General features: G+C 42.3%; 1 protein-coding gene across 1 annotated transcript; it reads right to left on the bottom strand.

The window, feature by feature from the left end:
* Nucleotides 1–225: 225 nt before the first annotated feature.
* LOC132889340 (ankyrin repeat domain-containing protein 9-like) lies at nt 226–1,248 on the bottom strand. The gene is made up of 2 exons (XM_060925733.1): nt 1,165–1,248; nt 226–1,053 (listed from the first exon to the last, which is right to left on the bottom strand). Exon 2 carries the CDS (start codon nt 1,042–1,044, stop codon nt 226–228), a length of 819 nt encoding a protein of 272 aa, XP_060781716.1. The 5' UTR covers nt 1,045–1,053; nt 1,165–1,248.
* Nucleotides 1,249–13,012: the final 11,764 nt, after the last annotated feature.

Raw genomic sequence — 13,012 nt, 5'->3', positions numbered from 1 at the left:
GTAATCATTCATTTCATTACACACACACACACACACACACACACACACACACATCAAATTCATGCCAGTCACAAGCAAACAAATGGAAAAACAAACTAACTAACTAACTAACTAACTAACTAACTAACTAACTAACTAACTAACTAACTAGCTAACAACAACAACAATAAAAAAGCATTTTCAAAGTCTATTTCAGTAGGATGCAGGCCAGGTCTGTGTTCAGGTCTATGTGATGGGTTTCAGAAAAGTTGGAATGGGCAGTTTGTCCAGGCTTTTTGGAAATTCTTTCGGAGGTAATTGAGACAGGACTTTTTGCATAGCCATAAGAAAGAGTGTTCCTGGAATTTTTGCGATTAGATAGTTCAACATCTCCTCTCCCAGTACTTTGGACCAGCGCTGTGGATCCTTTTCCAGTGAGCTCTTCATGTTGAACCGCAACTCAGGCATGAACATGAGCAAGCTCTCAAGGCACAACATTCTGGCACCTGTGTTCACTTTGGTGGTCCAGAGCTGCTTGAGGACGAGATCCAGTGGTGTCATACCATCGTGGTCCTCAGCTTGTGGTGAAGCACCATGTCCCAATAACATTACGATGGCTGCTGCATGCGACAGTTCACATGCCAGATGGAGTGGAGTTTTGCCATTCTCCAGATGTTTGCAACCACCTCGGTTCATGTATGAGCGCAGAGTGGGCATTGTATGTGCCACCTGAAGGATGAGAGCCATGATGTCCTTCCTGTCGTAGTGGACAGCCATGGTCAAGTGTGGAGCAGATGACGGACAGCAGCAGAAAGAGTCGCCTGGCATTGCAAGAGCCCCGTCTGAGAACTGATTCAGCAAATACTGTGCGTAAGCTCGGTGGTCATGCACGATGGCATACAGAAGTGCTTCAGAAGGAGTGTATGTCTGGTGCCGGGTGTCTTCTTCCCAGTGAAATATCTCCCTGTTGCGCATGTCCTCCAACATCCATACAGGTTTATGGTCCCGAACAGCTTGGTAAAAAAGTAAAGAGAGGAATCTGCTCTCCTTATATGTGTCATCCATCTATCCAGGCTACAGTAGGCATTAGTGGAGAATAGAGAAAGAACACCTTTAGGTTATCAGTGTTAAAAGTGACTTTCAAGTGTAAACCCATGTAATAAATACATAATATAGAGATAATACCTTGCTACTAGAAGCTCGTGAACGCAGCGTCCTTCTCGTGCAGTAGTATGAGAATAGAATCAGAATTAGAATGAGAATAGAATCAGAAGTAGAATAAGTCATGACGTCATTTAGAACTCACGGCAAATCTTCCCCGTAAACCAATGCAAGTAAATGGACTGAACTTCATAAAGTCCCTTTCTACAATAATATTTAAGCACAGCCAGTGTTAGCCGAGGGGTCGGCGACGACGAGGATCCCCTTGAGACATACAAATATCTGCTGCTCATTTTTGAATAAGACATTTCAATATGCCTGCATGCATATCGTTGGTTGTGTTCAGTGAATTTGATGGGCTGATGTAGCCTACTTAATACATTTCCAATGAGGAAGAATGACCTTGTTTATGTGTACTATTGTTTATGTATATGCTGCTATTTTTGACAGCAAAGGGCGAGGTTTGTGAGTGTGTGCAGGAGGTTACTGAACGCGTGCGCGCAGGGTGGTGGTGGGGGGCACTTGAGGTATAGTGCATTGGCTTAATACGGCACTGGCTCTGTCACATGACCGCATCTCACCAATCAATTTGTGGGGTAGACTGTGATTGACTCGCTCCTCCGCCAATCAGGGGGCATGACTGGTCTGGAGGCAGAATGAGGAGGCGGGCCAGAATGCAACAAAGCAGGGTTGGTTGAACATGGCGGCGAGCACCGGCAGCCGGTAAACTGTGAAGCAGTGAAAGCTTTATTGTGCTGATAAGCAAGTGACTTTTGCAAAGGTGGAATTCTGGAGCGCTGTGAGTGGTGACAGCTGGCGAGAAGACGGCGCTGGGGTCCCGAATATTGGCTTCTTCGGCTCGAACAAGGTTTAAAGTTGGTTTCCTCATTCTCCCCCTCCACCGGGAGGATTTCCCTGCCGCCTGACTTCACCCAAACACCGCTGGCTGACAATTCAACAAGCGAACTTTGGCTCCACTGGATTTATTAAGTTGACCCGGAGCTACAGAGCGTTTATTTCTATCGGAGGAGCTGTTTACGAACACTCGGAGTCTCGGACACTGAGACACTAAAGACTGATGCCATGTACACACGTAGCCGGGTATTTTTAAAACCGAACATTTCCCTCCCCCCCCCCCTCCGTTTATAAAAATGTTTTATCCACACCACCTCGTCTTCGAAAAAAATCCCTTCCACACATAACCGAACATCTGCGTTTTCAATCACATTCATAAGCATTCCAAACCTGTAGATGGCATTATTTCCCCAAATCCTACCCCCTAATCACATCGCCTGTGCTCTTGGAGCAGTAGTTGGGCTTCTAAAATTAAACATGTAAATAGCACCTGCACAATAATTAACGCTTTCAAGGCACTACTCCGATCCATTACTCTTTAGCTAGCCGCACACTACGCCGATTTTCAGCGTACCGAGCCAACTGAAGTCGCGAGTCAGGCGTAAAGACTAATTTTCGATGGTACCGACTCATCTCACAGCCGATTCGAAAAACTAATCGGGAGCCAGACTGATCGGCGAGAGTCGCTAGCAATAGCCAATCATATCTTTCACATATAACACGTGACATCATTAAACACAATTTCTAGCGCGAGAAATCCGTGTTGGTAGCACCTAATGCAGGTATATACTGTAATTCCATAGACTGAAGCTTTATCCATAGACACAGTGGGCTGGAAAGCCACTCTGCTCAAGTTGTGTGGCTGAATTCCAAATCGCTTTAACTCCCCTATATAAGTGCACTATTTAAGGTTGGGAATAATAGCTCATGCAGCCTAGATAGTGCGCTACATATTCCGTGTTGTGTCATTTGTAATTCAGCCTGTAGCATCTTCAAGTGTTGGATTTAACAGTAACTATATCCAATAGCCAATCACAAAGCTATTAAGTTGTCACGTGTCGCTTCAATCGAGACTGCACTCGTCAACAGTCGGGAGTCGGCTCTGAAATGGGTCGGTTCGGTACCGCGTGGATCGCCGTGGTGTGCGGCTAGCTTAAGTCCATGCTTAATCTGGCTTCTGCAGTAAACAAAGGTCGCACGTTTGACGTCAGGGCAGATTTGTTGTCATTTTTTGGGCGCAGATTGTGACGTTCTAAAACGCAAAACTCCGGTTATCTCTGTCTACACGAAAAGGCATACACGGAGTTTTCAAAAATCTTCACTTTGCCCGGAGTTTTTTAAAATATTCGTTTTTGATGCGTTTTCATGTGGATGCAGTGGCGGTTCTAGACCAAAATTACTAGGGGGGCCAGTATTTTTTCAGGGGGGCACATAAGGAAAAAACGGCAATATTTAAGCGTTCAAAATGTTTAGTTTAGTTTATTTAAAACCAAAAAAAAATACATTGAGCATAAATACAATGAGATAAACATTCTGTCTCAATAGCCTAAACATAAATTGTGCTCAATAAATCTTAAAACCATGTTTCTCTTTTTTGTAAAATAAGATTTCTATTTTTGCATACAATGAACCTTTTATCTGTCCAATGACACTTTTTAAATTCACAGCATGAATGAATTTTCTTTTTCACAGCATGAGACTTGAATGTACAATCACTATCTTTATCTAAATCACACTGTCATCATCTCACTCTTTCTTTATGTACAGCAGGGGGGAAAAATAGAAAGAAAAAATAAATTCACATACAGTGGTCTCAGAATCACCCTATAGCATTCACAGCAGGCTGAAACACTACAACAACAAGATTCTGCGACTGTGACTCCTTGAGAAACGGTCTACAAATGCATCAAGGTTCAAAGCCTTGGACCTTCTGGATTCAATGCTGAGCACACCAAGATTGCTTAGACGCTCCTCACTAATGGTGGATCGGAGGTAGGTCTTCACCAGTTTCAAAGTGGAGAAACTCCGCTCATAAGAGGCAGAGCTCACTGGGAGTGCCACAGCTATTTTGCATAGTCTAAAGAGCTCAAAAAATACTTCTTTATATGGCTCAGTGAAACGTGTCAACGCTACTGTATCTGATGGCTTTTCAATCAAAAAACTTCGGACGTGACAGCTGTTATCACTCACGGCCGAAGTTTACAATTCGTGCTGCTGCTGGTCTTTCTGCTGCTGGTAACAGTGTGCGTGTAGCGCTTTAAGGAGTCCGTGTAGAACACTCCGTCATGTCAGTTCCGATCTTCGAGCCAGCGCACGTCAAAATTAATAAATCTTATTATCTGTTCAGCACAGGGGCCACAACAGGGGCCAGGAGCAATTTTACAGGGGCACTGGCCCCCGTTTAAAACCGCCTATGTGTGGATGACAGGCCAAAACGTAGAAAAATATCTTCGATTTAGCAGATACCCGGCTACGTGTGGACGGGGTCTGAAACTGTGTGTGTATGATAATCTTGTGCAGTGATTTTGGAGGTTTTCTTTCATTTATATGCTGAGGTTTATTTGTCTTTGAGAGACACCAAATAAGTTCATATTGCTTATTCTGTAATTGCCAGTAAGGTTCACTGATCTTGGTTCAGTTCATTTAGTCAGTGTAGTAGCTACTATTAGGACGGTCCCGGGACATCAGCAGGCTTTTGAATCCGAGTATACAACTTTTGAGTTGGGGATTTGGTGAAATAATGCCACTTTTCCACTACAAACGCGGCTGAGCCGTGCCGTGCTGAGTCGAGCTGAGTCGAGCTGAGCGGGGCTGTTGGAGTTGCATTTCGACTACAACCGCGCTGAACCGTGCTGGCTGGAAGTGGGTGGACACATTGGGTGGAGTTAGCGAAAGTGGGTGGACGTCACGTGATGTCGTTAAGCAGCGCAAACAGTGACATCAGTGACAGTGGCGGAACAAGTCAGAGCCGGGCCGGGGGCGGGGCAAATGACCGGGCCCTTTATTAAAGCTTATCATAACATCATTTTAGGCTACAAAATGTCCGCAACTGCGGTGTTTACCAATTTCAACACTACCGGGTGCAACTATGTTATTTAGTACATCAAGTCCTTCAAACGAACATGTAACTCAGAAACAAAAAACATTAGGATACTGTACATGGCTCATAATAAAACATCAATAGCCTATACTGCGCACATTATTTGAAGGGCATACGAATGAGCGCTCAGAGGTTGCAACGGTGACAGGAAGAGTCAGAAATAAAAGGAGGGCGGTGCAAACCTCACTGAATGCACTGTGTTTACCAATTTCAACACTACGGGGTGCAACTATGTTATTTTGTACATTAAGTCCTTCAAACGAACATGTAACTCAGAAACAAAAAAACATTAGGCGACATACTGTACATGGCTCATAATAAAACATCAATAGCCTACTGCGCGCATTATTTGAAGGGCATACGACGAGCCTTGCACTCCGCGAACTCGTCCACGATGCTCTGTATGTCACTGATTCAGTGATCTTTTAAGCGGTAGTCTCACGACCCGGATAGTAAACAATAAACATGGAGGACATGGAGTCGTTAGTGTTGCTGGTCTTGGTGCTGTGGCTTGTTGTCACTGACAACGCCAACAGATACTGGCAAGAGCGTATAGATGAGGCGAGGCGCATAAGGCTTCAGAAATTCTCGTAATTCGTAATTATTCTTCTTCCGGGTTTGCGGTGTTTACAGATCCCAGCGTGCTCGCGGGGCGTGTGTGGGCATGTGAGGACACGCCTCCTCACCAATCAGTGCACAGGGGAGTGTCTGCTCACGCCCCCAACCTCACTCGGCTCGCTTTGGCTCGCTTCAGCCCCACTCCAAAACCGTGCGAGTTTTAGGGGCTAAGCAGGGCTGAAACGAGCTGAGTCGTGCTGGTTTTTGGTAGTCGAAACGCGAGCCGTGTCGGGCTGAAGCGAGCTGAAGTGAGCTGAAAAAGGGTAGTGGAAAAGGGCCATAAGGTACTCCGGAGTTAAAAGGGCAGTGCTTAATTTGTGAAGTGGGAGGTCCCGGAACGCAGGAGGTGGGTGGGTCCGGCGACTCAAAAAAAAAAAAACTTTACGCACACACGCCTATTGTGTGTGTTAAAAAAAATAATAATATCAGACATTATGATCTTAGAAAACGCTTTAGTGACGAACAGTTACAGACAGTGATATTATGTTATAAAATATTATTTTTTATTAGGCTATATATTAAATTATATATTAAATTTATCTTCTAGAATAACAGACTGTACTCATATCACAACCGGTTTATTTCACCATTGGAGATCAGATCACACAAGACATGCGTTACATGACGCATTTTAAGGATTTAAGTAGGGGATTTAAAAGCAGTGCCAGCAGGGCTTCGTGGCTCAGGTAGATAAGGTGCCATACCATAAATTCGGGGACCCAGGTTCGATTCCTACCTGCGGTCATTTTCCGAGCCCTCCCTGTTTTTCTCCTGCTCATTTCCTGTCTCTACACTGTCCTATCCAATAAAGGTGGAAAAAGCCCAAAAAAGAGAAATAATTTAAAAGCAGTGCCAGCAAACATAAGTGCAATCAATTCAAGTAATAGTTAATAAATAAATGGTTTACAAAACAATTTGGAGAATTCATTTTAAACATTTTAGTAAGCTTTGTTTTTTTGCCATTTTTTCCACAGCGCAAGCTCACGGCTACAAAAAACCCGGTGTTCTATTGAGCGGAAGTATACACCCCATGTCCCTCCCTCTTCCCCTTTCGCATAGATTTTGTGGATGTCATAGGAGAGAAATCAACAACAGATATCAAAACCGAACACTAAACAATTTTTTATTTACTTATTTATTTAATTTATTGTTTGATTTTTTTCCCTTTGTGATGGTCACGGAGGTGATCTGATCCATTTAAATAGCTGCCGGAACACCGAATGAAATGAAAATAGCTGCCGGATCCGACGACGGAGGTTCCGGATCTTGTTCCGTCATGTTCCGGCTCAAATTAAGCCCTGTAAAAGGGTTAAGAAATGTTTAAATGTTGAACTGCCATTGAAGGCTTATCTGTGACAACTTAATTTTTTTGCTTTTTATTTTATTACAATCTTATTCTACATTTCATTATTTCATTTCATAGTTTCATTCAATAATTGTGGAGCATAGGGCTCTAAAATAAACTCATTTGGTTTACTGATTTAAACTGGCCTACTACTCTAAACTGTGGGGTGCGAAAACAGACACAATACACCAAGATACACGTACACACGCACATATCCCATGTAACTGCCACTCTGATAAGCTCATACATATCCCAGTTGCTATACATAGAGTTATTAGTAAACCCAGTCATTTAAGTAGGCTCTGTCCCCAACACAGGGATGAGAATTTTCCGCGGATCTGCGGAATTCCGAGTTTTTCCCGCTGAAAATGTCATTTCTGTGAAACATGTAAATCCGTTGAGAAAATTTCAGGGGTAGGGGTTGGCGCGAGGCGAGGCTTGTGGTGGCACAAGCAGGCACGACCGACCGACCGCGCGCCAGCATCTTTCAGCAGCGCTCATCGCAAAATTAGTTGCAGCTGTGATAACGGAAATCGTCATTGCTTTCTTCAATATTTATGCTAACGACAACTCACACCGATTTCCGGCAACGTTTTGGCGCTGGTTTCATCTCAGAAACAAGCTATACATACACGGTTTTTATCACTTCTTAAGTTCTAGTTATTTTGGTTAGTTTTCAAAGTTACTTCGCCAATATGGCGAAAGTTTTGGACCGCAAAAATGAGGATCGTGCCAGGGAAATCGAAAAATCGAACAGGATAAAGAACTGTTTCTGATGGGCATGGCTCGATGGTAGCGTTATACCGTGCAGATAGGGACACAAACTGTGACGACGTGCCTGACGGAACATATCCGAAAAGTGGACGTGCCGGGAAAGGTTCTGTGTATTCTGTGCTCAGATGTGATCAATTATGGAAACAGAGGAGCTAGAAACATCCAGGCGCACATCAAAACAAAAAAGCACAAAGGTACGTTTTACTTAAATTGTCAAAGATAGAGTCAGGAGGAATCTAATATATCGTTACGGCTACCTCCATTATCGCTCGGATTTGTTATCTTAAAGTTTATAAACGTTTTAAACCATCATTGAATTTGAAAACATTTATTTATTTATAATGTGGGAAAGTTGGTAGACATTTCAGAGTTTTTTTAAATGCCCCATTCTCATCCCTGCCTACAAAATGTAGCAGCCAGAGCCATAGTGGTAGCAGCTATGGTTTAACTCCGTTTCGCCAATCAAACAGAGCCAAGCCGCCGCGCGCGCCCGCACACAAAATTCCCGCGGCAAGACCAGTCCAGGTGGAAAAGAGCCCGGAAGCAGAAGAAAAATGGCAGAGACAACGGCCAGCGTTTCTCATCAAGCTGAAGAGGCACACCCCTGGCCACACATACAAACCATGTTCACTCTCCAAACAACAAAAAATAATAGTTATGTTATGCGGTGTCACATGTGTCTCCTCAAACCAGTGGCCGTTTCAGCTTATAAAAACTCAACGTCGAATTTGAGGAAACACATTGCGGTAAGTAAGCTGTGTGCTTTTGGCTGTCTTCGTAGGCAGACGTTAGCCCTGTTGTAACATCATAAATAACTGTAAAATACATTGTTTTGTGGAAATGTATTGACGCACTGCAGCCTCAGACGGCAAGATAACACACACACACACACACACACCAGAGAACCAAGAAATAAAACTACAAAAAATCTTCCTAACAATCACTTTTTATTGATGTGAAACCAAAAAATGCTCATGAAAATAAGGTTGCTCGCCTAATGTCAGCTCCTCAATAGCGTTACAGTTGTACACGGCTCTGGTCAAAAACTGGGAATGGAAGACTGGTGAAAACTTACTAAATAACAAAACGCATAGCATATCTTTTGTGAAATCTCCATTTTTTCAAGCTACTGTATTTGTTGTGGATTAGAGGGATTTGTGAAGACTTTAGGTGTTTTTTTTTTTCCTGTGAGATTTGTTTTATTATTTGTCTACAAGTGCTTGTTCACAAAAGGAAGGGCATTAGCTTGTTAGCTTGACTGCCTTTTTCTTCTTTTTCTTTGTAACCTCTACCCATTGTTTTGTTATTCTGTTACTTTAATAAATTAAATATTAATTAATTTAATCTTTACATTGTTTTCACCGGTTCACGGCTAAAAGGTCACAGCTTCACAGTGCAAAATTGAGAGCCAGCTGCTGTTAAAGCTGAACAGTCACTTCATGGAGTGAACATGCACGTGTATGCGCGCACACACACACACACACACACAGTGTTATGGTTTATGTGCAGACTGCCTTGAGCTTCTTGTTGTTACTGTTAATACACAGAACTACACACACACAGTTTGTGTGAAATATATATGAAATCTCTGCCTGTTATGACATCCTGATCAATAAACAAAAGTTACTCAGCAGTTACTCAGTACTTGAGTAGTTTTTTCACTTAGTACTTTTTACTCTTACTCAAGTAATTAATTGGACGACTACGTTTTACTTTTACTTGAGTAATATTATTCTAAAGTAACAATACTCTTACTTGAGTACAATTTTTGGCTACTCTATCCACCTCTGCCCGGAAGTTCCGGGAGTCTCTCGCATATTGATAGTGGCTCCCTGATGCCCGCAAATTACATCCAATCTCAGGGAATCTAGAGCAAGCTTCATCCCAAACCAGTCAATCAGTGCATAGAGCATGAAGAAGAGCAGCAGCTGCTCCAGCCATTTTCTGGAACCCAATTAATACATGGTGCAAATCAGCAGTTTTTTTGTTTGTTTGTTTTGTTTTTAACTGATTTGGTGTTCAACTTTCACAGTTATGATAAAGCAGTGTCTCTTTGTAATTGTCATCTTTGTAAGCTCACTTGCTCGGCCCAAGGCTAAATAATGGCAATAAATTACTTTCACTTTACAGTGCTAGAGCTGCAGGAGCAGGTGGCGCACAACAGGCAGGAATTTGTGAGGATTCACCTACAAAACTAAGTCGTTCATAAAACTGCAACCTTTTCTGGTTCAAACAGAACCAATAGGGCCGTGTACACCCTTTCTATTTTGTGCTACAACATTAAGTAGAGGTGTGTGTGTGGTGGTGGGTGTCAGCGCATAATTACCATTGTGTATTTTTACTAAAATCATCGTATCTCTGCAACCATACAAGATTTTTTTTCCCCAAAATTCCAAAACCTATGATCTTCTTGCAGTGTCCGTTTACAGAGAGCTGATTTTAAGGTGAATTGAACCTGTTTGAAATTGGTAAAGTCCCTAAAATAATCACGGAATTGGTGTGAAGGAAAAGGCCACTGCAAGATTAATTTATAATTTAATCACCCTGTGATAAACTTCACCCTGTGTACAACCCCGATTCCAAAAAAGTTGGGACAAAGTACAAGTTGTAAATAAAAACGGAATGCAATAATTTACAAATCTCAAAAACTGATATTGTATTCACAATAGAACATAGACAACATATCAAATGTCGAAAGTGAGACATTTTGAAATTTCATGCCAAATACTGGCTCATTTGAAATTTCATGACAGCAACACATCTCAAAAAAGTTGGGACAGGGGCAATAAGAGGCTGGAAAAGTTAAAGGTACAAAAAAGGAACAGCTGGAGGACCAAATTGCAACTCATTAGGTCAATTGGCAATAGGTCATTAACATGACTGGGTATAAAAAGAGCATCTTGGAGTGGCAGCGGCTCTCAGAAGTAAAGATGGGAAGAGGATCACCAATCCCCCTAATTCTGCGCCGACAAATAGTGGAGCAATATCAGAAAGGAGTTCGACAGTGTAAAATTGCAAAGAGTTTGAACATATCATCATCTACAGTGCATAATATCATCAAAAGATTCAGAGAATCTGGAAGAATCTCTGTGTGTAAGGGTCAAGGCCGGAAAACCATACTGGGTGCCTGTGATCTTCGGGCCCTTAGACGGCACTGCATCACATACAGGCATGCTTCTGTATTGGAAATCACAAAATGGGCTCAGAAATATTTCCAGAGAACATTATCTGTGAACACAATTCACCGTGCCATCCGCCGTTGCCAGCTAAAACTCTATAGTTCAAAGAAGAAGCTGCATCTAAACATGATCCAGAAGCGCAGACGTCTTCTCTGGGCCAAGGCTCATTTAAAATGGACTGTGGCAAAGTGGAAAACTGTTCTGTGGTCAGACGAATCAAAATTTGAAGTTCTTTATGGAAATCAGGGACGCCGTGTCATTCGGACTAAAGAGGAGAAGGATGACCCAAGTTGTTATCGGCGCTCAGTTCAGAAGCCTGCATCTCTGATGGTATGGGGTTGCATTAGTGCGTGTGGCATGGGCAGCTTACACATCTGGAAAGACACCATCAATGCTGAAAGGTATATCCAGGTTCTAGAGCAACATATGCTCCCATCCAGATGACGTCTCTTTCAGGGAAGACCTTGCATTTTCCAACATGACGATGCCAAACCACATACTGCATCAATTACAGCATCATGGCTGCGTAGAAGAAGGGTCCGGGTACTGAACTGGCCAGCCTGCAGTCCAGATCTTTCACCCATAGAAAACATTTGGCGCATCATAAAACGGAAGATCCGACAAAAAAGACCTAAGACAGTTGAGCAACTAGAATCCTACATTAGACAAGAATGGGTTAACATTCCTATCCCTAAACTTGAGCAACTTGTCTCCTCAGTCCCCAGACGTTTACAGACTGTTGTAAAGAGAAAAGGGGATGTCTCACAGTGGGAAACATGGCCTTGTCCCAACTTTTTTGAGATGTGTTGTTGTCATGAAATTTAAAATCACCTAATTTTTCTCTTTAAATGATACATTTTCTCACTTTAAACATTTGATATGTCATCTATGTTCTATTCTGAATAAAATATGGAATTTTGAAACTTCCACATCATTGCATTCCGTTTTTATTTACAATTTGCACTTTGTCCCAACTTTTTTGGAATCGGGGTTGTATTTCTGAATCTTGTCGTTGTCTTTTTGTCCACTGAAACAGGTGCGACGTTATATTGCATCTAAAAACATGAGTTCAGTAGCAAATGAATGGACACGCCATCCTGTTATCTCTCTCAACTCATCGTTTTTTTTTTTGTATTTATAGGATCTGAAAGAGATTCTCTCACAACATGAGCAAAATTTACGCTGTTCAATTAACACTGTATCTTCAGGTACTATTAACACATCATATCCATCTTCTGTCAAATATGTTGTTTTCCGATGTAAAAATCAGCACTCTCCAGTCACAAGACAAAGAATTCTACAGAGATGCGAGAGCATTCTACATCAGAAGCTTTAAAAAAAAAAAAGGAAAAATTCCCAGTGAGAGATCAAATCTTGACGAATCTGTCAGTGGTCAATCCTGAGAACCATGATGATGTGAAACCAGAGCAGATTTTGACTTTGGCAGACAGATTTCCAAATGTAATGAAGGCAGATGCCAGAGAACAACTCCATTTAGAAGTCCTGGATTATGTCTCATCTAACCTGGAAGCACTGGTGCCAAATTATAAGAATTTACCAGTTGATGAGTTCTGGGGGAAGCTGTCCAAAGTCACACCTATGAGCTCAGGGCAGCTGAGATTCAGGGAGCTGTGTCAGCTGATGAAGCTGCTATTGGTGCTGCCAAATTCTAACTGTGATGTGGAAAGGGCATTCAACATGGTGCGTCACATCAAGACAGAATTTAGGAGTCAGACGTCTCACCAAACACGTGTGAATCCGATGTCTTGCAAGATTAAGAAGTTTATTGACACAGAGTGCTATGAGGTGGAGGTGGAATTGCTCAAATCTGCAAAGCAAGCAGCCTCTAAATACAATGAAAGCTTGCAAAAGGAACAGGCAGAGAACAGAGGAAAGGAAAGAGCCCTTTAGGCCTAGGCCTACATGTACAATTGCATTCATTGTCATTCATGCAATTCATTCATTGTTCTGTTATATTCTTCTGCGTTTCGGTATCTAAGT

This window comes from Neoarius graeffei, chromosome 1, assembly GCF_027579695.1.
Source record: "Neoarius graeffei isolate fNeoGra1 chromosome 1, fNeoGra1.pri, whole genome shotgun sequence".
NCBI classification, from domain to species: Eukaryota; Metazoa; Chordata; class Actinopteri; order Siluriformes; family Ariidae; genus Neoarius; species Neoarius graeffei.
This window is presented reverse-complemented; position numbering and strand designations above follow the sequence as displayed.